At 41.8% G+C, this 25,283-nt stretch overlaps 3 protein-coding genes and 1 long non-coding RNA gene across 23 annotated transcripts in view; 1 reads left to right on the forward strand and 3 right to left on the reverse strand.

Moving 5' to 3' along the window:
- FRYL (FRY like transcription coactivator) overlaps nt 1-10,265 on the forward strand; it is a 287,021-nt gene extending 276,756 nt beyond the window's left edge. For 17 of the 19 annotated variants that reach the window (XM_050790052.1, XM_050790064.1, XM_050790057.1 and 14 more), the window contains 5 exons: nt 2,273-2,341; nt 5,025-5,042; nt 6,132-6,242; nt 7,637-7,827; nt 8,157-10,265. In XM_050790052.1, coding sequence (XP_050646009.1) covers nt 2,273-2,341; nt 5,025-5,042; nt 6,132-6,242; nt 7,637-7,827; nt 8,157-8,415 — 648 coding nt within the window. In that variant the 3' untranslated portion in view covers nt 8,416-10,265. The remainder of the gene's footprint in view (nt 1-2,272; nt 2,342-5,024; nt 5,043-6,131; nt 6,243-7,636; nt 7,828-8,156) is intronic. The other 2 variants (XM_050790049.1, XM_050790051.1) reach the window with 1 other exon arrangement.
- Nucleotides 836-10,734, reverse strand: LOC126954585 (uncharacterized). The gene is made up of 4 exons (XR_007725643.1): nt 10,689-10,734; nt 6,534-6,651; nt 3,579-3,653; nt 836-1,093 (listed from the first exon to the last, which is right to left on the reverse strand). It is a non-coding gene; the product is annotated as an uncharacterized LOC126954585 (long non-coding RNA).
- Nucleotides 10,735-10,831: 97 nt separating this feature from the next.
- Nucleotides 10,832-17,589, reverse strand: ZAR1 (zygote arrest 1). Of its 2 annotated transcripts, XR_007725637.1 has the most exons (5): nt 16,590-17,589; nt 14,972-15,064; nt 14,819-14,893; nt 13,450-13,726; nt 10,832-10,937 (listed from the first exon to the last, which is right to left on the reverse strand). XR_007725637.1 is itself a non-coding variant. In XM_050790158.1 (4 exons), the coding sequence occupies exons 1-4, from the start codon at nt 17,547-17,549 to the stop codon at nt 13,583-13,585; spliced, it is 1,272 nt and encodes a 423-aa protein (XP_050646115.1). In that variant the 5' UTR covers nt 17,550-17,589; the 3' UTR covers nt 12,998-13,582. The 2 variants fall into 2 exon arrangements, 1 of the variants encoding a protein (XP_050646115.1); XM_050790158.1 differs by lacking the exon at nt 10,832-10,937 and having other exon boundaries at nt 12,998-13,726.
- A 1,101-nt stretch (nt 17,590-18,690) lies between these two features.
- Nucleotides 18,691-24,144, reverse strand: SLC10A4 (solute carrier family 10 member 4). Its single transcript, XM_050790154.1, has 3 exons — nt 23,336-24,144; nt 22,357-22,567; nt 18,691-19,461 (listed from the first exon to the last, which is right to left on the reverse strand). Exons 1-3 carry the CDS (start codon nt 23,923-23,925, stop codon nt 18,952-18,954), a joined length of 1,311 nt encoding a protein of 436 aa, XP_050646111.1. The 5' UTR covers nt 23,926-24,144; the 3' UTR covers nt 18,691-18,951.
- Between the last annotated feature and the right edge of the window lie 1,139 nt (nt 24,145-25,283).

The raw sequence follows: 25,283 nt of genomic DNA on the forward strand, positions 1-25,283 counted from the left end.
ATTTTCCTATGTTTTTGAGTTATACATTCTTTTTATTCTTCTTCAAGACTTCTAAGGCTCACAAGTGAATTGAATGATTTTTCTCTCTCCAGCACTGAGAGAGCAGCAGTCTCTGCCAACCTTCTCAGTCTCCCAGGGGCTAGTGTGTGATTTCGTAGCCTCTCCCCCTGCAGATAATAAACAGGAACAGCAAATGTCCCAAGGGGAAACTGCACAGAGACTATTGGGGTCACTTCTCTGCAGTTCTCTTTTCTCCAGGATATTGGCCCTCAATATCTCACTATCTATCTTTGAAAAGTGTTTTCCCAGCCCAGTGAAACTGTAGGGCATAAACTCTAGGCCACTGCTTTCTGTTCAGCCTCTATGCGCAGGGACGTGAATATGAATACACCTAGAGTAAGCACTGGGGCGGGTATTGGGCTCACTTCGGTACTTTTCTCTAACTGTTTGAGTTTTCGCTGATAGGATTCAGCTTCCATAGTTGTCCTTGCAGGATTGTTCTTATATAGGCTACTCCATCACACCCAGAAGTAGAACCTCGACAGTTAAATTTTAACTTTCATTTGAACCTTGAATAAAGAAAATGCCGTGACAGGAAAACTGATTAGATGTGAACTGGAGGGTGCTCTGTGCACAAACTACCGTGTTTTATATGCTGTGGCTGGAAAGGTGTGGAACTGTATCTCTCAAGCCATTGTGCAGCCACAGGACTATATGGTTGGGGTTTGTCTTTTAACAGAATAAAAATCAGCAATAATTATATTGAATAGTACCCCCCAAAAGGCTGTATCATTAAGTACACAGTACAAAAATAAGCCATTAGTCAACTGAAATTATTATTTTCAAATTTATTAGTATACTTGGACAAACTGGACAAGATAAGGGATAATTAGGATTTTAACATTTTGTATGAATAAAGATTAATGCACAGGTTCCATGTTAGATGTCAACTGCATTTTACTAATACAAAGAAATCCACTGATAGCTTTTGACAATGGCTGCCATCAGCTGTATCTCACTAGAAAAGCTTAACATGTTTTCCTTCAGAGATGCTGTCAAGCAAATAGCCTAAGGGCCAGTGAAACCTGAGAGACTGAAATAAAAGGAAAATAAGGTCAAAGAGATCATTTTTGAAATAACTGAAATGTCTAATTTTAATTCTTTGTGGGTACAATATAAGCTACAATAGAGAATGTTAAATGTCGAATACTAAAATACTTTCAGAGTAGCTGCTTAATGCAGCTAGTTTGAGTTTCTCAAAGTCCTAATGATTTCATATATCTATATATATATTAGTTGTATTGTTTAATAGTATAATTAAAAAAAAGAACTTAGAAGTCAAAACAACTGATAATATCAAACTGTCCAAAGCTAGGAGCTTACCTTGAACACACTTAACTTTTACTTCAGCCTGGAAATTCTGAGAGTCCAGCGTTCTTTTCTACTATACCACAGTGCTATTGTTTTATTTATATTTTGCTGAAGAAAATGTACTTTAAGTTATTTTTAAAGTATTCCTTTTTGTAACTATTTTTTTAGAGACAGGGTCTCCCTATGTTGCCCAGGATGGTCTTGAACTCCTGCCCTCAAGCAGTCCTCCCCGCTCAGCCTCCCAAAGCTCTGGGATTACAGGCAGGAGCCACCACACCCAGCCTGTACTTTTATATCAACATTAGGAATACCCCCAGAGAAGGAAAAACCACATTTGGCTTCTACATCCAGTATTGTTTGGAAATAACATGTTTGTCATTCATTACTGTCCAAAAAGAAAGAAAAGAAAAACAAGATTTAAAATGGATCTTGATTGCCAGTTCACAAATTTAAAACTGACACTAGTCTTCTGAGAATTATACTTCTCATAAGCAACAGACCTGCTTAATTCTAAGTTGCCTTTATTATATTGACTAGAGGGGAAGCACATCTTTCATTTCCCTGTCTTATGTTACACAAAGGTCAGGCAAAGGTTGTGAAGATTTTCATAAAACCTGCAAAATGAAGAATATCCTTTACTGAAATGGAACATCACAGGTCCCTAGAATGGAATGGGTTTTGTTAGTATAGCTGTCACAAGTGTGTGCCTCTTGTTATATTAACGCTATCCCTGCTTTTGTTAGTTCCATGTAAATGATTTGGCTTGAATGGGGATAAAATTCTAGGTCTGCAACCAATCCTAGAACTTCAAGTTAGCTTTAAGTTTGGTGTTGTATATGGACGGGCTGTTACATTACCCATTTCATTGTGCATATTAAATGTTACTGTTACTTATTTTTAGTGGCTAGATGATTGTAAGAGGACATTTGGTGCCAAAGAAGACATGTATAGGATAAACACAGATGCACAAGTAAGTTTCTTGTTCTTGTTTTTGCTGTATTTCTGTATCAGGTAAAACAATGCATATGTTCAAATATCCTTATTTGATTATTTCTAAAAATAAAGAATATTTGTAAAACTTTTCATTTTGGTTATCAAACAATCTTTGTAAAAGCTCAGTGAAATACTGGTTTCGTAATGAAAAATTCACTTTAATAAAAATGAACGACCAGGTTGTGACTGAAGCTTAATAACATTCAATAGATAAGCTTGATGGATATCTGGAAAGCCCAGGTCAGCTTTTAGTTGCATGTGCCTCTTAAAGAAAAATTTGTTCCATGTTAGTATTCTGCTATTCTGTTAGATAAATTGGTCAAGAAAGCAACCCTAAGAATAACGTGATATAATACATCCATACTAAAGGTAAAATTAGAATTGGATAAATTATAACGTTTTTCTCTAATATAAGACTGAGTGAAAATAAAGCATTATATTTTCTTAGAAAGGTGCACATACATAAACACATACATTGAAGTGAGGATAAGTTAGGGCCTACAAATTATTCTAATGGGAGTGCAGCTTCATAGGGGAAAATACATTCATCAACTGAAAATTATTTCCATTTGACATCAGAATTCCAGTCTTTTATATTCTACCTTTGGTTATATTATTACAGATTTCTAGTCTCTGTAAAGGTTATACTATTATTAGGTTATACTATTATAGTAAAAAGTTGAAGTTTTGCAAAAACTGCAGTGTTGAGAAAATAACAGTATACTCGCTAAGTGTTAACTATTTGCCAGCCTCTATCGTTATCTTTATCCTTACAACTCAGTCAAGTAGTTGCTTTAATTATCCCGGTTTTGAAGATGAGGAAACTGAGGCTCAGAGAAGCTGATTTATCTAAAATCAGCAAATAGTGAAACCAAGATTGAAACCTAGGCAGGCTGACTCCAAATCCTGCACTAATGTTAAAAAGAAACCGCGAAGTCATCTATGTAAAGAAATGAAGATAAGGAATTCTAGACCAGAATTAGATCCTTTGGTTCTAATTCTGTCTTTGCCACTGTTTAACTGCATCGCTTCAGCAAGTAATGCAACCTTTTTTCCTACAAAAACTAGGTGTTTATATTAAGTGATTTTTTTTATATCCCCTCTACCTTGAAGAAAATTATATCCATCTTAAGACCAAGTCAGTTAACATAGCTTGAGATTTTCTACTAAGTGGAAACTGAACATTTAATACTTTCATTTATATTTCAGCTCACCTTTCATATTCAACTTTTTTGAGGGTGGAAGATCCTTTTTATGCAACTCGATCTGTCCTTGTGTACCAGTCTTGTCTTTTGCATAATAAGCAGTCAAATATTTGTTAGATGAATAAAAGAGAATGTGCAAATTTTAATATACTTTAAAATGTGCATATATATATATACACACACATTCATCCACAAAAACTGCCCTGTTAGCATATTTAGAGTAATTGCTGGTAATTCAGAGCTGTAAAATTCATTACATTTGTGTTATTTCCTATAATTATGATCATAAACTTTATCAGCAGTTTATGTTCCATTACATCCCAAAGTAGAGGCTATGCATATATGCTTGTAGAATCAGTTCTACTTTATTTGTGCTAATAGAAGTGAGGAAAGGTATTTACAATTCAAATTGTTAATTTCCATATGAAATAAACTGTGTGAACTAAACCTTCAGAAATTTAGATACGGAATATGCTTGACCTTGGATTGTGCTCAACCGATGTTTACTGGATGAGCATCCACGTAATTTATGGTAAGCAGCGTGGAGCTAAAGTTCACCTTTGCTTATTTAGCAAATCCCTTCTAAACTGATAGGAATACACTTTATGAAAAACAGCCCTTCACAGGAAAGTATTTAGAAAAGCAGGCTTAAGAATGACTTTTAGAAGGTACATTTACAGTATAACAATTGCTGTTTTAATTAGAAGTCATTCTCCTCGTAATGAGACCAGATAAGTTGCTGTACATGTGTTCATATAGTTTTTAAGATGGTTCATAAATTTTTACTGTGTTTTACATACATTATGTTGATTCAAACCTAGTCGGGTTAAGTTTCTGAAACCTACTGAAGTACCTTTGGAATGCAATTTAGAACACACATCTGCTTTTGATATTTCACCCTGTGGCTCAGCACCAATTATGGCAAAGTAGGACCTAATTAGACCATAAAGGATAGGAAGCCTGGAATGAGCCACCCCAGAGATAATCTTTTGATGGTGATGGATAAGTATTTATTATGTACGATTATAAGCCAATTCTTTTCTGAGAAGTAATAGTAATTAATTTGTTTCTTATTTTCTAATCATAAGTTTTCCAGTTTACAAATGTAAGTTTTATTACAGTTGGGTTTTGTTTTTTTTTTTTAAACCTGGATAGCCAAATTTGCCAAGATCACAATAGTTCAGTTTTATACATTGTAGCTTTTACACAGAAATAAGTCATAGCCTAAATGTAATTTATTATTTGGCAGTGTTTAAAAACACCCTGAATTGTTGCAGTAAATGTCTAAAAAGTTTTATTCTGGACATAACTTCATATAGTTTTCTTTGGGGTATAAATATATGTTCTTCAGTTTACCTGGAACATCTATGACCCTAGTTAAAATGATTTCTTACACTAATTCTTGGTCTTTTTCTTTCTTTGTATTTTTTGTGACCTGATCACCTTCTTGCTTAGCAAATGGAAATACTAGCAGTAAGTGACCTGTCTTGATTTATAGACCACTCACCCTTGCCAGACAAACTGGTTTTCATCTGCCATTTGTCCATTTGTGACCTAGCAATGTTTTGTCATGGACTACTTTACAAGTAGTATGTGCTTCAGTTTTGCAAAGCCCTAATCCATGAAATGTTGGTTCTATTAAAATAGATGTTAAAATACATAAAATTAGCAGTCACCTTTTTCTTAAACATATCTCCTTTTAAATTTCTTAATTTTAAAAAAGTACTTTTTTTTTTTTTTTTTTTTTTTTTTTGAGATGGAATCTTGCTCTGTTGCCCAGGCTGGAGGGCAGTGACATGATCTTGACTCACTGCAACCTCTGCCTCCTGGGTTCAAGCGATTCTCCTGCCTCAGCCTCCCCAGTAGCTGAGATTACATACACCCACCACCATGCCCCGCTAATTTTTTTTGTATTTTTAGTCGAGACAGGGTTTCACCACATTGGCCAGGCTGGTTTCAAACTCCTGAGCTCAAGTGATCTGCCCGCCTTGGCCTCCCAAAGTGCTAGGATTACAGGCGTGAGCCACCATGCTCAGCCCACGTGTTAATTTCATAGTTTCATTTCAATGAGATTACCAAGTAGTTTTCTTTAGAAAACTGATCTCACTTTAAAAGACAGCTTTTCTTACTTTTTAGGTAAGCGGTTATCCAGTTTCACTTTGCTTTATCAAGCATTTGTTGATAAATGCAGTGAGATCTACATCTCAATGAGGGCAAAAGTCTTTGCATTTGTAGATTATTTTAATTATGAATTTAAAGTTTTAAATTCTAATGAATCCTTTTTAAAGTATCCTATTAATTGCCTGCTGAAACAGTCTATTTGTAGAATGTGAAAATGTGCTTAACATTAAAACTGAATTATGTAACCAGCAGTGAAACTTGTTTTCATTTTAATCTTAGTCGTTAAAGCATATTTCGCCTGCCTTTCATCAGCTTCACACCATATTAACTTGCTTACTGCAGAAAAATAAATGACAAGACAATTTTAACTATAAATTTTCATTGGAAATATGCTGTCTAGAAAACAACACCTAAATTTAATGTAATGTTATTTATTTCTAGGAATTGGAGCTCTGCCGAAGATTATACAAATTGCATTTTCAATTGCTGCTTCTGTTCCAGGCCTACTGTAAACTTATCAACCAAGTAAATACAATAAAAAATGAAGCAGAGGTAAATATTCAGTTGTATTAGGCATCAGTAACTGATTCTAGAAAATTTTTAAAATATACATTTATTAGTTGTTAGAATAGCTTAAGTCAAAAGTCACTTAGAGTGGTCTTTTTTTTTCTTCAGTTAAGGAATAATTTGTTTTTTAATGATGTGCTATGTCAGGACCTATGAGTAAATAAGACAGCAGATACCCAGCAGTTGTAAAAGGTTCCAGACCTTAAAGGCTTCCATAGCAGAAACAGATCATCTATAATCAAAAGTCAAGTAAAAGCCAGGGATGGTGGCACATACCTGTAGTCCTAGTTACTTGGGAGGCTGAGCTGGGACAATGACTTGAGCCCAGGAGTTAGAAGCTGCAGTGAGCTGTGACTGTAGCACTGCACTCCAGCACAGGTGACAGAGCAAGACCCTGTCTCAGAAAATCAAAATAGTCAAATAAAGCACATCAGTTCAATACAGACATAAAACTGTATCATCAACCCACCTCCCCCAACATGTTGTTCATATTTCTATAGTTTTTGTTTGTTTGTTTGTTTTTTGAGGCAGAGTCTCCCTCTTTTGCCCAGGCTACAGTGTAATGGCATGATCTCAACTCACTGCAACTTCCACCTCCTGGGTTCAAGCAATTCTCCTGCCTCAGCCTCCCGGGCAGCTTGGACTACCAGTGTGCACCACCACGTCCAGCTAACTTTTTTGTATTTTTAGTAGAGACAGGGTTTCACCATGTGGGCCAGGCTGGTCTCAATCTCCTGACCTCAGGTGATCCACTGCCCGGGCGTCCCAAAGTGCTGGGATTACAGGCATAAGCCACGACACCCAGCCCATATTGTTATAGTTTTATTAATGCACACAAGAATAAACATGTTAAAAAATATAGCCTCAAAGATGCTAACTTTAGTCTTTTTCCCCCCTTGTCATCTGCTGGTAATAAAACTATCACTGGGGAAATGATTTAATTTCTTAGTCATTAAATCTGTAAACATATATATATATATATATATATATTTATATTTATATAAATACCCTGGGGTAAATCATCTTTTAAAATCTAAAGACTTTACTGTCACATAGTTTTCATGATCCCCCATAACAGTAAATGTACTTTTACTATCCAAAATGTAGTAATATTAAAACCAATATAGACATCCGTTTATTACAACTTGTTGCTTTATCAAGAACATTTAATTTCAAGACTACTATTTGGTGGAATTTATTTGCTCCTACAGAATGGAGTACTTGAAATATTAACTGCCCTTTCTTCCAAGGCAAACATTTTTAAATACTCTTTAAAATAAGAGCAACAATGGTACTACCATCAGGTATATTCTTGTAGCCAACTAAATGTTTTTGTTACCAAACATACGAATAGATCCTTAAAGATGTATTTGTTTTAGGTCATCAACATGTCAGAGGAACTTGCCCAACTGGAAAGTATCCTCAAAGAAGCTGAGTCCGTTTCCGAAAATGAAGAAATTGACATTTCCAAAGCTGCACAAACTACTATAGAAACTGCCATTCATTCTTTAATTGAAACTTTGAAAAATAAGGAATTTATATCAGCTGTAGTACAAGTCAAAGCTTTCAGGTAAAACGTGACAGGATTTAAAGGTGATGCCTTTAAATTAGACAGGAAGTTTAGTAATACTAGGTTTTCATTTTCAATTTGCTGTTTCCATATCATGTCTTTATGAAAGGAAAACATGAGTATCTTTAACAGTTGCCATTGAAATGATACCAATTTTAGATTTCTTTTCACTTTCAGGTGGTACTTTGAGTAATATTTGCTCAAATATTAAAACAGATCATGTTATTCACAAGGAAATGTTGTTGTTATAGGTATTTAACTTAAATTGAGTTAGTCTTAACTAATAATTGCCTAAGTCTCAGAACTGAAAAACTATTGTGTATTTTCAGATCTCTCTGGCCCAGTGATATCTTTGGCAGTTGTGAAGATGACCCTGTGCAGACACTGTTACATATATATTTCCATCATCAGACGCTGGGCCAGACAGGAAGCTTTGCAGTTATAGGCTCTAACCTGGACATGTCAGAAGCCAACTACAAACTGATGGAACTTAATCTGGAAATAAGAGAATCTCTACGCATGGTGCAATCATACCAACTTCTAGCACAGCCCAAACCAATGGGAAATATGGTGAGCACTGGATTCTGAGACACTTCAGGCCTTTAGGAAAGAAACTAAACTGAAGATGATGAAGAATATTAAACCAAGCACCTTTTATGGACCCTTGCATTCACTGATAACTTTCTGGCAGCATCTACTTTTTAGTTTAACTAATGTCAAACTGTATCAAAAACAAAGATCTGAAAGAAAAAAAATCTGGTATTTTAACAGCTGCCAACATCTCCCACAATAACTGTATGAAGAAGGAATTTTTTAATTACTTAACCTACATGAAAAGAAAAGGGCTAAAAGTGATGCCTACAAATACATTACTTTCTGGGGAAAGAAAAGAATTCCAAGAATGTTTGCAATAATGGCCTCCAATACTGAAACATCCAAAAGCGGGTGAAATGAGGCTGAAATCAAGGCTGTTTCATTTTAGCTGAAGACCTGCAAAGCTGCTTGAATTTCTAGCAGTCGAAAACCTAACCTGCAATTGATGTTTAATCATCCAGATGAACATGCAGTCAGCTATACACATCAAGACTCATTTACAAAAACCATTGATTTTTCAGTATGTGGGATAAGGGTTTGGGTTTTTTTTTGGTTTGTTTTTTGGTCTGTATAAGGAATTATGTGTGTGTGAGTTGGGATGTGTGGATATGTGATATTTTCAAGGTATGGATGTTTGGTTATAACGTCTCAGAGCATGCCTAAAAGAGCACTGCAAGATTATTTTTGAAGAAATGTTATTTTATTAGATCTAACTCTTCATAGTATGTAAATGTTAGAACATTTTAATAATATTTTAAAACTGGGCTTTCCCAGTATTTCAAAAAGAAATAATATATCTGTTAACGTTATTGGAATGCTGCTCAGTTCTCTGATCAGTGCTTATGTTACGATTGTTGATAACTAACCAAAGTAGATGCCTGCAGAGACTTTAAAATGTAAAATAAAGATGTATGCTGCCTGTCAGCTATTCTCATTAGAAAAGTTAACTTATTTTACTCCATATAGAAACTGTAGAGACTAAAACCAGTATTTTCTTGTACATTTGTGCCATGCACTGTTATATAAGAATAGGTGTACAAAGCTAAAGAAAAAAATGTGGTCACTGATGATGGAATATATGACTTGCAGGCTTTGAAGTCTGCAGAATTCAAGAAAAGAGCTGCAAATGCATTTTTTATATGTTTATTCAGGACTCACATGTTTTACCCTAAAGAAAGAAACCTAGGGCTAGGGGAAATGAAAGCAAGCCTGAAGACTGACTACCAAAACATGCAGTATACTTATTCACTGTGTAAGTCTGTAGTATAACATGAACTGGAGTCTCTACCCTTTTTTAAATCGCATTTTGTAAGAAAAGAAAAAAAAAAAAAAGAATGTAGTCCCACAACTCCTGATTTGAAAGAAACACCTTGTATTTTTTATATACATCTCTTATCCACTGTGATCCACTGTGACTTTTCTTTTAAACTGGGCTCTGTGATTCCAGAGTTTAGAATGTAGAAATGAAATGCTTAGCTTTACCTTTTCTTGGGGGTGTGGACCCTGCCAGAAATGTAATTAGGTATGCTCAAGTGCATTAACTGAAGGCACTGTGCACACCATTGGACTGCTGACCACAGTTACATATCCAGTAAAATTCCATATCTGGTCACGGCTCATTCATAATCACTGTATTTTTGGACCCTGATAAAGACAATTATTTTGATGGTGTTCTGGTACTGTAAGTGGTATCCTTTAAATTATTTAAAACTTTTGGGTGTGGGGCAGGCAGAGGGGGATGGTGTCCAGAGATACATTACACTTTACATCCTATCTTACTCTCCCCTGTTTTTCTCACCCTCCTTACATCCTTTTTGTTAAAAATAAAAAGCATTGTAGCTGTTGGTTTGTGTTGTATTTTAACGAAGAATGAATGATTAGAGTGTGCATCATTTAGAAACCTTTCAAATGTTACCCCGTTGAATTGCCTTAAAAAAGAACAAAATCAGTTGACTACCCAACCAGATCTTTCAGTTGATACTTGCTTTTTGCGTTTATTTATATGTAACTAAGTCTATTAATAAAAGTGAATATACCTCCAGCAATCAAGATGCAAACAAATTCATGAGGATGGCCTTCTGCAACAGCATTTTCCTCCAACCTACACTTCTCTGCTCCTCAGCCTCTGAATCCCAAGTTAGTATTTATTAAATATATCCAGTGCTTAATTTATTACCTGATTTAGTTCTATTTGGAGCCCAGTTTTTGCTACATACAACCTTTTTCTTTTGCACACTACAGTTATCATTTTTAAATAGTATACTTACAAGACAACAGTAAAAGCAGCAATCTGGCAGTTTCTTCATGCTGCTTCTAAAACAAAACCACAGGATTTCTCATTTTAAAATATATTTTCTACTTTTAGTGATGTAAAATAGAGAGTGTGGCAAAACACATAACCTCCCTTAAATTTAGGAAATCATTACATGCGTTCTTAGAAAAAGACTCAAGAGAAGAGTAAGGATCCTCATTCAGGCCTATGAGTAAATACTGCTCACATAAAACACCAGGATAACCTAAACAAAAGGAGAGAGACAGCATTAAAATCCATTTATTGGTATTGTATAGCATTTTCTTCCCTAATTTTTCAAAGTAATCCATGGTTCCTTTAGAAAATAAAGGACATTTGAAGAAAACTACAGTTACTTCTCTTGATACCCAGAGACATCCTGGAGTATCTCCTTCTAACCTCTCTCAACCTGTCTTAAAATCCATTCACACCTTGTAAGTTTTTGGATTGTACACATAAAGAGTTTGGCAGTGCCTTTTCATTGCTCGAATGTAATCACCATAATCTGAATGGCATGTTTTTGTGCCACTTTGTTGAATATCTGCATGCCCACCCACCCTAAGTAAAACAGTCTGATCCTTACTTTCCTCAGCTGAAAAATAGGGTTAGCTGCTATGTTAGGAAAATTAATAGCAAGCAATATTAAAGAACAATGTAACCATATTAATAGCCAGTGGAAATTTCTTAGGACTCAATGCAGGTACCTTTTATGTAATTCATTCATTGAGCAAATGCTATTGATCACATTATGTATCACTTGCATGCCACAGTACAAATGGGTTTCCTACCCCTGTACCTACCCCCAACCAAACAACAGGAACATGTTAGAACCAGTAAAAAACACATCGCCTTTACCCACACCAGTTCTTGTCATTTCTCTTTAGCCTTGCCACCACTTTATCTGGTCCCTGCAAGTCTCCTTATCTACAGGTATCCACTGTATAGCTGGAGTGATTTTTTTAAAGTGAGTCTATATGTCACCATGCCCTACTATCTCCAGCATACCTTTAAAACTTTTTAGTGCAGCCTGACAAAGTGCCTGTAGTCCCAGCCACTTGAGAGGCTGAGCCAGGAGGATGGATCACTTGAGCCCAGGAGCTTGAGGCTGTGGTGTACCCTGATAATGCCTGTGAGTAGCCCCTGCACTCCAGTAGAGACCATCCTCCTAATGAAGGCCTAAAACACCCCTCCAGTCTGGCACTGCTAGATTCACCTGGCATGTCCTCCAGAGTATTCTCCCACTGTGGCCTCCTCCTGGTGGTTTTCTACCACAGGGCTTTTGCAGATTGTTGCCCTAATCTGGAAATTTTCCCCTCGCCATTTTTGCCTCATTCAACTTATTTGAAATGGAGTTCAGCTGAGGTGTCATTCTTTTAGGCAGGGTTTCCCTGACCTAAGTCAGGTCCCTTACTGCAGAGGCACTTTAGCAGATTGTCCTTATCACAGGTCAGAACCTCGGTTTTACATTGATGTAAAAACTAGTGGCCATCTGCCTGCTGTACTAGAAGCTCCATGAGATGCCACCTCTTCTCTGCTGAGCACAAGTTCTCATGCTTCAATTCCATTAGTAACAGCTGGGGGTGCCTGTTAAATGTAGGTAGGACAGGTATCCAGTAATCTGCATTTTACACGCACCATCTCCGTCCACATCGATGCAGGTGGGCCTTTCCCCTCGAGATACAGATTCTATGGAGACCTCAAACCCACTTTGGCCCCTTTTAACAAGTGTCCAAGAATGTTAAGACTTAGTGCTATGGCCTAAGGTAGTAAGGAGTTCACTTAAGTGGGATGTTAGACAATTGGAGGCATAATTAGCACATGGTTCCAATTATATGGTTTCTCTAATTAAACCAATACTACAACTTTAATTTCATCAGATGCACTTGAGGCTCTAAACTCAGTCCCATCCTCAACTAGGAGCATTCTGGCAGTGGGGCCTCAGTGTTGTCATGAGAAGCTACTAGATGCAGTTAAGAGTCTGGCATCCCAACTAGCACCAAGTCAGTGAAGACAAAGGCTAAGGCCTACGCCTCTAACTTGACATCTTATAAGTACATTTAGGAGGCCTACTTTAAGAAAAAAAAAAAAAAAAGCTTTGAAGAAACACAAAGTCTACTTGATGGGTTATTCAGTGTCTTAAAGCAGCCATTTGCCCACAGCCACCCTGTTCCAAGCCCCACTTTTGCCACATTTGTGAAACTGACTAGTCAGTCAGATTAGTTTTCCCAGCCTTCCTCTACCTAGTAGCTTACCTCCTGAAGTCACCCGGACACTAAAGCCTTTACCTACCCCATCACCGCCATTCAGCATTCTTACTCTACCGTTAACCTCCCAACAGTCTCATGCAACCAAGAAATGGCTCTGCCTCCACCTCTCCCAAAAGAATGCCTTAATGTTACAGCTAGGCAGCTTTTTCTTTTCTTTTTGAGACGGAGTCTCGCTCTGTCGCCCAGGCTGGAATGCAGTGGCACAATCTCTAGGTGGCTTTTTATTCAGTTAACTCCCTTCTAAGCTTCAGTCTTCCAGAGCTGCCTAAATAGTAGACCTCGTCTACGAGCCCCCACTAAATTTTTTTCCAAGTAGCCACAGCCTAACTCAGAGCCTGGCCCACTCTCTGCCATCAGCAAGCATTCATAAAGGTGAAGTGACAGGCCCAGACTGTTAGCACAAGACAAGCGCTCTTGAAACTTTATTTTCAAAGACAGATTTTATGCAATATATAAATTGTGTTGCAATACCTTTATTTGAAGGCTTTTTCAGAATACACTGCCTTTCATGAAGTATTTTGAGAAGGGAGAGGTGGAGAGGAGAGGCACGGAAAAGCTCACTCATCTACTCCATCAGTGCATGCACAGCAACACTGACTTTCACCTAAATGATGTATTTGAAGCTGAAAGTGCTGTCACAGGACAGGCGTTTGCCTTTGCATCTACCACACAAATCTTGACGGTGGGGCCGTTTAGGGTCCACGTGGCGAAGTTTTACTGGGCAGGAACATCTAGTTTGTTTACAACTCTGGGGGAAAAAAAAATACAGAAGGGCGTACAGAAGATAAACCCTTATGATTTCCTAGGACTTCAACATTTCTCTAGTCCATTCAAGTACTTATTGAATGCACTCTAAGCAAGGTCCCGTAGTAATCTTGTTTTCCCTCTACATCCCTACCTACCTAGCAATGACAGGGCTAGGAATAGTGAGTGTTTAACCATGCTGTAGTGCTGCTAATATTGCATCAGATCCAATTATGAGTTGTGAAGTTTCTTTTGCAACTTTTTAAGAGGAAGGGTAGAGAACAAGTCAGGGATGAGTTTGACAACGAACACCAAGAGCAGAGTGGTTAAGGCATCCCCCTTTACAAACATGCCCGGCCCTGATCTAAGTGATTCTAAGTGGCTTGCCATACTTAGTTTCTCTCTCCACCACCCCAGGGTGTTAATGCTTCTAAATATCCAACGTGGGTCAAGTGTATTGATTAGCCTGTCTCAATTGGCAATTCAGACTCCATTAGCTGTGTGATAAGAGGCGAATTTAGACACTTTCCTCTTAAAGATTAGCTAAGCCCCTTAGCACAGTTAATAGCAAGCAAGTACTTAAGCAATGCTTAATTAACATATTGCTTGCTTACCGTTACAGTCAACTCCCCATAAAGCTAGACAACTTAGATTTATCTTAAACTGTCCCCCTTTGTGAGCTTTCAGGCAAGACAAACTAACCCCATGTGCTTAGACTCAATACCTTGAGGTTGTGCTTCCTAAGAGGCATTTCGGTAAAACAGTCAACCTTGACTACTTCATGTTAGCTGACAAGCATGTTTTTGTTAATTTTCTTATATATCTGACTAAGTAGCAAGTAAGGCAAGTATTCTTCCGTATTGCAAGTGAGGTTAACCGTTTTAGAAGAGGTTAACAAGAGCAAGATTTGCAAGGGCAGAAAGAAGCTAACACCAAGGCCCCGTTTCCCAGGTGAGTATTGTTTCTACCACTCCTAACAAAAGCCAGTTGAAACCTAAGGTCTGGGGACCTGGCCTCTTTTTGGAAGTATACTCAAACTACACTAAAAACCTCTACGACAGCCCAGGTCAGACAAAATGCAAAACATCTGACTTACTTGACAGGTGATATCCTCCACTCGGTAAGGGTTATAAGACTTCTGACAAGTTCTGCAAAACTGTTTGAAGTAAACCTGTGATGAGAAAGAAAATAAAACAAAATTGCCTTGACACTTTTAGCAAGAAGATGCCAGTCACCTGGTATTTCTTACCTTGTTAGTTCCCTGTACACACCACACATAAGCACTCTCCCAGCGGATGTTGCAGTCCTTGCAGTGGTAATAGCCATATTTCTGCTCTAAGAACTGAACAACAGGATATGTCAGTTTAACCAACATAAGACCTGAATTATCCTTCATTTCCAGACATTGGGAAGGATCTACTTGATATCTGAAACTGTCAACTTCACTCCAGATCATGAAAGAAAGCAGGGTCAGGTTTGGGTATGCCTCTTCAATACAGTAATTGAGTGAGCTAATAGCCTAGTCAAACAACTAAGCAAGCATGGGCCTTAAAGTTCATATACCAGATTAACTCAGTTCATAAGGCTGGCTGATAAATGAATAATTAGGGACATAATAGTTAAACAGTTCTCTGAAGTTTGGGATTCTTCAGGGAGGCCTTTTAAGATGAAGCCTGATCTTAGACTATGCACACATGAAAGGTATTAAGCTGAAGAAAAATAAGACTCCACATCCAAGGAACTTTAAGGGGTTCACCAAGATCACATTCTTCATGCTGCTAGTTAATTCCCAAACAGTAGTGCCAGGAACCGAAATTGTACGTAAGCCATAATTCATATTCAATATGAACAAAAGTAGTGTTATCTAAACTTCCCTTCTTCCCTCCCTGTGAGTAACCAGTTATACACACGTTTTTAGAGTTAGGCTTTTAGAATTGGAAGGAACTCTGGGGAGCACTTAATTCAGTCTGCTCACCTGTGAGACTGACTGTTAAGTCCAGGAAGGTTATGACTGGCCTAAGATCACACACAGCTCGTGCATGGCCACGCTGGAAAGCCCTGGCCTCTCGAGTCACTCCTCACACAATCAGCCTACCGCCACCAACACCGCCCCTCAAAAGGAATACCAGCCTGTGATGCCCGTGGAAGAGACCGCGAAGGACTCCCTCGGGCTTCTTACCACCTCTTGTGCCTTTCCACTTCTGCTAGGTCACAACTGCCCTCTGCGTGCCCCAGCCCTTTAAAGGTTCGGCCTGCTGCTCTTGGGCGGCAGTACTGAGCAGTCCAAATGCTTTCACAGTATTGGATTTCTGAGGTGGGGGTGCTTTTTAAAAGCAAAGCAAATTCCTAGGAAGGGGCATTTTAGGAGCTCCAGCTTTCCAATAGCCTGGAAGCTTGTAAAGGAGAAGTCAGAATTGCTAACCAGAATCTCAGCAGTTGAAGGGTTTTTGCCACATCTAGCGCAGAAATGGGAGAGGGGGATTCTTCGGAATCGACTCTCCTGCCTGCAAGTGCTCCCGAAGTTCAGTTGTGCGTACTCATAGGTCATCCAACCACGCGGTCAGGACTGGCCTACACGCCCACTGCCCAAGGTTTACAGTGCAAATATGAGGGTTGTGAATGTCCCAAGGGCGTTGCCCTGGCCAGCCTGTGGAGCAGCCGCGGCGAGTAAGTCAGGCTGTCGGGACAAGAGACTGCTGTGGGGGAAGACACCTGTCGCGGGCATTGGCTGTTTCGGAAACACGGAAGTGGCCACGCTTAAGGAAGCGCCACACCTTCAAGTGTACCCGAAGCAGTCACAGGGCCCGGCCCCAGGAAGACACCCGCATCCCCGGGCTCTCCTGTGCCCTCACCGCCCCAGGCCTTACTTGGAAGCGCAGCCGCTCCTTGCCCGGCTCCGGGCTCCGTGGCGATGGCCTCTCTCCCGCGGCGGCCGCCTCCCGTCCGTCGCCGCCGTCTCGGGCCCTCCCTGCCGGCGGAGGTTGCCCCGGGCTCCTTAGCGCCGACCGCGGAGCCGCCTCCCCCTCCTGGGCCTCTCGCGGCGGCAGCTCGGGACCGTCGGTCGGCTGCTCCCAGCTCGCTCGGACAGCGGCCTGGGCCTCGCCGTCGTCGTCATCGGACTGCGGCCGCCGGGGCGCCTTCCTCGTCCACACCTCCCCCTCCTCTGGGTCTTGAACCCTCGCGGGCGGCGGCCCCCGCTCTCCATTCGACGCCCCGGACCTCTGCTCGCCCGCCGCAGCCCCGGGTCCCTCCAGGAAGGTGGTGAGACGGCGCGAGGCCACGGGCGAGTACACGGCGACTGTGCGCGGGAAGCGCAAGGGCCGCGGGGCGCCGTTCTGGGGGCCGCCCTGCTCCAGGCCTCGACAGGCTGGCTGCTGGGAGTTAGAGCCGCCGCCCGTGGTGCCCTCGGCCATGGGGCCGGCCGGGGACTCGGGGTCGCGGGCCCGGCGCTGCAGCGTGCGCCTCCCCAGCGAGCACTGTACCGCGGCGTCGATGCGCGGGCTCACCTGCACCGCCACGTCGCAGCTGCCGGCCCTCCGGGCGCGCGGCCCGAGACCCGGCCCCACCTGCGCCAGGAGAGCCATGAGCTGCGCCCGCTGGTAGCTGTCGAAGTACTCGGCTGCTGTCAGCCTCCCTCGGCCCGGGAAGGACGACGAGGCCGCGCCCACCGAGGATGGGGAGGCGGCGGGAAGGCAGCCCCCGCCGCGGTGCTGCCAGTTACCGCCCGCCGCGCCCTTGCCCTTGGTGGCCGCCGGGTACGGGTACGAGCAGGGGGGGCACGCCGGGAACACGTAACCGTCCAGCACCTCGTCCCCCAGGGCCGCCATGGGCGCACCGCTGCCGCCCGCCGCCGCACCCTAAATAGGCGACTCGCCGGGGCAGCCGAGCGGAGGCGGGGACGGCCCTCGGCTGGGGCTCGCACGCTGCGCCGCCCTCCACGCCCTTCCAGCCATCGGCCCGCGTCCCCGCCGAGGGGGCCCCTCTCCGTCCTTCTCCCTACGGAAACTCTCCACGCCCGGATGTTGGCACAATGACCCTTAGATTATCTGGAAAGAGGGCTTTCTTTGTGATGAAAGGGCTGATTCGTAAGGGAACCAAGGCGCCCGAGATGGGTAGGATTTCAATGAGAGAAATTCATCACCGGCATCAGCTGAGTCGGCTACTCCCGGTGCCCTGATTGTTCCAGGTGCCTGCGCACCGCCCCCCTCCCCCCGCTCCCCCTTCCCCTCGCTCCCCGCTCTCCCACATTCCCCGCACCAGAAAGCCAAGGCTAGGCCGGGTGCCTCTGGCTAAATGAGCGAAAGTGCCAAGGTTTGGGAACTGTTCTGGGTCTGTTATTACTCATTGACTCAGATGATAGTTTAGTCTCAGAGCTGCTCGAGAGACTACCCACTAAGCCCCCTCGGCGAGTTCATGGAGAACCACCCAGGGATCTTCGTCCAGGCGAATTGTTTTCTCCCCTGGAGCGTGTCCTTTCCCCCAGTCCCAGTGATGACCCGAGGTACCATTTTGCTCTGCTCCAGAGTGGTTCTGCAAAATTTCCCAACCAAATCATTCCTCCAAAAGATAAATTGATTTGGGGTGTGTTTACATAAATGCAGAAGACCAATCGAAAAGAACATGGCCTGTCCACTAGAAAAAATGTTGATTATTCATTACTAAGTAGATACCAGATCAAATAATCAAATACATTAATGTAACTTTTCTCTGATACTGGTTTGACAAATAGTATATTTCCTTATTTAACTGACCCGTTTTGGAATTTTTCTGAATACAGGTTAAAATTCAACATTGTCAGGAATTTTAAGTAGAGCAAGCACACTTTTTTTTTTTTTAACAACAATTACACTAAACTCAATTATGCTTAACAAAGATAGCTTGGTTTTACTCATAAGATAGTGCGCCAAAATTCTACATTTCCAAGACTCTGTTTTCTAAAAGTTTCTGAATTTGCAACAGTCATAGAAATTGGTGATGGTAAAAACTAAAAAGCACATTTAATTCAGACTTCAGGTTAGCCATCCCAGGTGCAAATTATATTACAGCATTGATTTGTAATTTGTGACAACGTTTGGTTAATACACCAGCAAACCTTAAAATGAAAAGATCAGAATTGTGACACGTATGATGTGAACCAGTGTCATCTTTTATGTTAACCATGTGCACTACCACACGCCATAAATATGAAGCACTATTTCAGCAAGACGAAGCTCCCGTGTATCTCCACATTTAGAGAGAAGTCTGAGTGGTTTCCATCATTATATTTTCTGCTTTCACTGTGCCATAGGAAGTGTCTGCCATTTCCTCTTCTTTTAGTTTTTTATAAGAAATATCTGTATCTTCATCTTCATCTAGAGGATCTCGCTTGTGCAACATTTCACTTCCATACATTTTATAGATTAAAACAAAAATCCCTGCTTCTGCAGACTGGAAAAGCGCATAGAGCAAAGGAAACATGTACATGCTTCCTATGAATTGCGGCGGAAAGGCCAGTTTTAGAATGGCTGTACAAAGCTGCACATTCTGACTACCTGTTTCCAGACATACAGTCCTCTTGCAGTTGGGTGGAAGATGGAAGAGAGTAGCTAAACCATAGCCTGAGGCGTAGCCTGCCAAAGGCATAAAAATTGCTATCACATAAACAGCTGCAGGAATACTTGCCAACAGTTGAGGTCCTAACATAGTGCCGGTCATTATGAAAAGTACCACCAGAGTCACCAGCAGAGACCACAGGGAAACCTAGTAATAGAAAATTACAATGAGATAGTTGTAGATGAATTCAGGCGAGAGAATCCTAAGCTCATGGAAGAAAACACCAATCTAGTATGATCTCCAACACAAAATGGAGGACCTTTGACAGAATATTTCTGAAGACGGGCAGGCCACCTCTTCAGGAAGCATCCAGAGCCACATTGGGCAGCTCTGATTGTTTGGAGGCCTGTCCTTATGTTGAGGGACAATTTGCCTTCTATAACCTCTAGCCATTGACTTGGATATAGGCTGTCAGGAGCAACAAAGACCAGCTCTTAAAAAAAAAAAAAAAAAAGCTTTTCTGAAAAACAGCTCTTCAAAAGCTTTAAAACCGGTTATCAGGGAAGGCTACTCTTCTCCAGGCAGATAGTCCCCAGATTAAAGCCTCCATCACCTAACTGTATCCTGACTGTTCTGAACATGTGTTTCGTTTGTGAATGTGCCTCTTAAAAACAGGGCATTTAGCACTGAGCCTAATACCCCAGGTATGGTCTGATCATTAGAGCAGACAAGTGGATATTTACTTTCCCTGAACTGAACCCCATGTTTTCCATAAGAAATTGGTTCTCATTTTACGTGAGTTAAAACTTGTGAAACTTGATTAAAATGTCTGAAGCTCAGTGTGTGATTTTTTTAACCCTGAAAATATATTGCAGAGGATTGCTTGCAATATTGAAACAATTACCTATTCTTAGATTATGTAAGAGAAAAAAATGTAAATAAAGATGTGAAGAATTCTTTGCAATTTGGCAACTTTCCCCTTTTTCATTTGTTCATGAGAAACCTCCCATCTGTAAGTCTCTAATGATGCTTAGGTATTATTACAATAGATGAATTTTAGATACAGTACAATTGACATCTGTATAAAACATGTAATCTTGATGTTCTGACTGGTACATTTCACTCATTCAAATAAAACAGGCTGTATGAATAGTAAGGTGGAAACCTAAAAATTCCTCTCCTACTCCTCCTTCTTATTGGTAGTTAACTTATTATTTTTAATGAGGAGTGGGCAGGGGAAGGAAACTCGATCCAGAGAGAACAGTTTAAATGTTGCTTCTGGTTCCCTGGATAGCTGTGATATCCCTTTTGCAGTCTTTGGGACTGGCATGACTCTACACTCTTAAAAAGTTATTTAAAATTTATCAGCTGGTCACAAATTCTACCCTAGAGGATGCCACAATAATTATTATATAAGGTACAGATACTACAGATGTACAATTGGCAGAAACCAAGCTATTACATATAAAAGCATACCATTTCAAAGTATGTCACATTAAAAGCATTGACAATCTGATTTCTTCATTTTGAAATATTGGCTCCAAAATCCTTAGAACTTTTAAATCATTTGGGCAAGCATTGACATTGAATGCTCATTTTGAAGTATTTGCAAAGGTGTAACAATTATATAAACCGTTTCTTAATAGTGTGTTAAAGAATAGGGCGAGGTTAACCTTAAATTCAAAGGTAGCTAATCTTATTGATCTATTATATTTGAATATTAAATACATTAATTTATTAATATATTTATATTAAATATACTTCTGTTTTTGGTGTGTAGGTCATTTGACTGACTTTCTCTTAGACTTCCTAAGGTTTTATAGTAAATGCCATCACGTTAATAGTGTTAGCTTAATGATTAAGATTAACAAATTCTTAATGCATCTCAAGAGTATGAGTATACATAACAGGTATTAATATACGCGTATTTACATGTACACATATATTTTTACATTCACATATACATGTTTATTATGGAGCAGGATTTCTTTTACTCAGGGCTGGATATATGCACAGAAAAGAACTCTCTACTTTTCATATTAATAAAAGCTGACTATATAATCAGATTACTTTAGAAAATAAGTAAAACAAAAGATTATGTCTTGTTGAATCTACATAATTGAAACATTAAGGTGGCTCTTTTTCTCTTCATTTGTCCAAAGGAATTTGCCTGTGCATTTTGCAGTAATAGTTACATATTTTATTTGATTAATTACCTGAAGTCAGCATCCTGGTCATGGTTTATTCTTTTTCACTACTATTTTTGAATTTTCAAAGACAGCTTAATTTTACAAAGATTTTTTTTCCTCCAGTCCACTACTAGAATCTACTAAACTACTACTAAACTACTAAAATCTCTACTGCTACAGAAAGCATTAATTTTTTAAAAAATCAAAGCCTTCGGAGAAATATTGCACAAATTATAGAAATCCCCCATCTTTTCACTAGCTTTAGAAGCCATAAATATTGCAATGGAGAAAGAAAAAGAAACACATTTAGTGAGGGCAATATAATCTCCATTATTTATCCAGGACCCAATTTTATTTTGTGCTTTAAAGTGAATATTTTGTGTGTTCTATTACTACAATGTCACTTTTCCATTACTTTTGTCCTATTAGTATCAACTTACTTTTAAAAATTTAATAAAATGTTAAAGGAACCTACTATGGAGTTTCTCAGAATTCCAGTTCCATTTTTGAAAGATAGCCATGCATTTCTAAAATAGTGCACCAATTCTATTAAAGTAATTATATTTAATCTGCTTTGATTTTTAATTATATACAATTAGTGGAAAATATGTTGCCATTTAATTACACTGTCATCTTCCCCACCCCTCTATGATCTGTTTCCTCCCGATGAGTACTGATAGTTCTTTTATGCTGGTTTTGATTAAGCTGTGTCTTAATTAAAGCTATTATTCTAGGAATCCCAAAAGTGGAAGTTATCTTCGTAGCATAAACCTTTTTTTAAAAATTTTATCCATGCAACTACTTCCAAGTCCTTTTCTTCCTTTCCCCCTTCTCCAAACTTCCTCACATTTCTGCTGTGGGTCAGAGATCAAGGGCTCTCCAAGCTAGTATGGAAAGGGAAGAGGGGCCTTACCTTCACAATGTAGTCAGCCACCCGGCTGTATTTGTAGCGAATGAAGACGCCCAACCCGATAGGGATGAGAGTGCTACAGAGTGTCAGGGTCACGGTCCCTAGGGGTAGTAACTGCACGATAGGGGTGTTGATCCAAGCCCAGCTGTAGATCCACAGGCACAGGGGCATCAAGACAAGGGCCAGAAGCGTGGAGGAGATGGTCATGATGATGCTGCAGAAAAGGGAATGAGCAGAAATCAGAATGAGCTTTGAGTCAAACAGCCAGCCAACCTTTTTATTGTATGTTGAGAAGGTGAAAGGAGTCCCAGGGTTGAAGTCTGGGCAGAACCTACATCATCCAAGGAGAGTGCCAAGAGAGCAGCACGTTTAAGACCAGTGGAATTATGAACCCAAGGCAGGGGGGAGAAATAAGCCCCCTGTCTCAGTACTGCTGCCCTCGGCTTTATAAAGTCTATTGAGGCTGGATGATTCTGAGGGGAAGGAGCGTTCTTCCTTGCAAGCCTGCGGCAAGGTAAGCCATGGTAAAGCTGCTGACTGCTACTTTTGGCTGAACTCAACAATCCTGCCCTCTATGTGAGATTAGTTTCTCCGACGGGCCAGTAGCCCTATTTTACTTTTACGTTGCCGGCGAGTTCTAGTTCAGCCTTCCCCTTCTCTTTGTCTTCCACTGGACAACGACCTGCGCTGCCAGCCCGATGCTAGGAGAGGACGGCGAGGGACCCTGCTGAAGGGCCGCGCTGCGCATGGAATCCCGGCCTTGGAGCAGCCCCTCGCCGTCTAGCTAGCTCCCCCAGCAGCACAATCTGCGGGTCGGCCTTGACTTCTAAAGCCTAGGGGTCATCATCTTCCTCTCCGTTCCTCCTCCTTCCTCCACGCCTGATTCCAACCCCTCCACTGCCTCTGTCCTTCGTCCTGAGCCCACGGCCGTAAACGCGCGGCTGGAATGAGACAGATGCCCAAGGAATAGACAGATCCGTACCTGAGGTTCATGTCGCCGTCAACCAGCAGGGACATAAGATTTGAGAGATTGCCGCCGGGACAGCAGCCACACAGGAGCACCGCCACGGCAGCCACCTCGTCCAGCTTGAAGGCGAGGGCCAGCAGGAAGGCCAGCAGCGGCAGGAGGCCGAACTGACAGAGCGCGGCCAGCAGCGCGCCCACGGGCCGGCGGACGTGCGCCCCGAAGTGGTTTACGTCCACCGTGCAGCCCAGGCCCAGCATGGTGATACACAGGGCGGCGCCCACGAACACGTTCAGCCCGTGGTTCAGCGGCGTGTCCCAGAACGGGGGCGCGTGGGGCGCCCAGGGCCGAGGGAACGGGGAAGGGCCGTGGCTCGCCGCGCCGCCCGCGAGGCCGCTGGTCGTGGGCTCCGGGGTCGGAGTGGGACCCGGGCTGAAGCCGAGGCTCGAACCCGGCCCGAGGCTGAGCCCGGGGCCGGGGCCGGCGCTGGAGGCAGGGGCGAGGGCGAGGTCCGTGCCAGGGCCCGGGCTGCTGGAGTTGGGCGCCAGGGTGAAGTTGTCCCGCAGCAGAGGGGCGAAAAGCAGGGTCGCGTTGTCGGTGCCGTCCATGGCGCGGCCCGAGCTGCGAATTCCGGTCCCCTCCCGCCGCGTGACTCTCTCCGTCCCGCGGTCGCCGCAGCCGCCGCCAGTCGTTCTGCCCGTCGGTCTCCGAGCCGCGGCTGCGCGCAGCTGACTTGCTCGGCGGCGTCGGGGACGGCTGGCCTGTCTCCGCTCCCGGGTCTGCCGCCGCCCGCAGCCTGGCACTCTGCGCAGCACGGCCCCCCGGGTGAACCCAATCGCTGCGCAGGGTCCGCGTTCCGGCCCCGCGCCCCGCAGGCCCCGCCCCGCCCCGCCACCCGGTCCCCTCCTGTGAATCGCCAGTAAGTGGTTCTGTTAGAGTGTAGCCAGGGGCGGAACAAAGACCTGACAAAGGACCGGAGCAAGAAAAAACCGTTCCTGGCTGCCGATCAAGTTCTCTGATGGGCTCTGCCTCTTTATAATGAAATCTGGAGACCCAGACACACAAAGTGGAGGGGGTGGGTGGATAACCTCATCGATGCACGCGCATAGACCATAGAAACTGTTCCTATAGCCTGCAGCCCTAAAAGGGGTGCTTGACTTAATACCATCGTTTCTCTGGTAAGCATGACACGATATCTGGCTTGAATTTGCAAACAATTTTTTGCATGATTTTCATGTTCAGTCTTAAAGTAGAATGTAATAATAATATAGCGAGTTTTGGCAAGTGCGTGTGCATTATTTCATTCGATTCTTACAGCAAAGCCGTGAGATAGATACAATTTTTACAAGCTCGATTTTTACAAACGAAGAAACTGAGGCACGGGGAAGTGTCAGTCTTGTCAACCGAACCCACAAGTACCTGGCTGAATCTGCACGGTGATGTGTCCTTAAAGAGGGCAGAGAAGAGCTTGGTTAATAACAGTCTCCATGAAAAATGTGTATTTAAGAAGGTATTGGCAGGTAGAGAGAGGATATTTCAGTGGTCACAGATTTACGAAGCTTTGTGAGTAAAGCCCTGGCATTAGGATTAAAGGACTGAAAAGAAATAAAGTGCTGAGATTCCCTGCTTGAGACAGGTTTATCCCAAAACAAATCAAAAGCAGAGCTCTTATGAATGGAGATGCAACAACGTTTAAGTTAGTCACTAGATGGCATGTAGAAAGGAAAAGAATTTCTCTGCTTACCAACCAGGTGGGGTCTCTTGAGGAGGCATCTAGCTCCCTGGGGGTGACCATAAAGTGATAGTCACTTAGTTGTGAAAACCAACAGGAATTTCTAGAGTGAAATCAAGGCTCAGTCTTAGCCCAGGGTTGCTTTCACAAGGAGCCAAGATACAGTGAATTCTTCTATCCAGGAACTTTTCCCTAATTCCTGTCCTGGCACAGAGTGACCTCTATTACCCAAGG

This window comes from Macaca thibetana, chromosome 5 (assembly GCF_024542745.1).
Source record: "Macaca thibetana thibetana isolate TM-01 chromosome 5, ASM2454274v1, whole genome shotgun sequence".
In the NCBI taxonomy this organism is placed as follows: Eukaryota; Metazoa; Chordata; class Mammalia; order Primates; family Cercopithecidae; genus Macaca; species Macaca thibetana.

Coding starts and splice junctions, on each gene's coding strand:
- SLC10A4 (XM_050790154.1), bottom strand. CDS start 23,925: ATGGACGGCACCGACAACGCGACCCTGCTTTTCGCCCCTCTGCTGCGG. Junction 22,568..23,335: donor GACGGCGACATGAACCTCAG/GTACGGATCTGT, acceptor CCTTTTCTGCAG/CATCATCATGACCATCTCCT. Junction 19,462..22,356: donor TGGCTGACTACATTGTGAAG/GTAAGGCCCCTC, acceptor TTCTATTACTAG/GTTTCCCTGTGGTCTCTGCT.
- ZAR1 (XM_050790158.1), bottom strand. CDS start 17,549: ATGGCGGCCCTGGGGGACGAGGTGCTGGACGGTTACGTGTTCCCGGCG. Junction 14,894..14,971: donor GTGTACAGGGAACTAACAAG/GTAAGAAATACC, acceptor TTCTCATCACAG/GTTTACTTCAAACAGTTTTG. Junction 13,727..14,818: donor TGGAGGATATCACCTGTCAA/GTAAGTCAGATG, acceptor TTTTTCCCCCAG/AGTTGTAAACAAACTAGATG.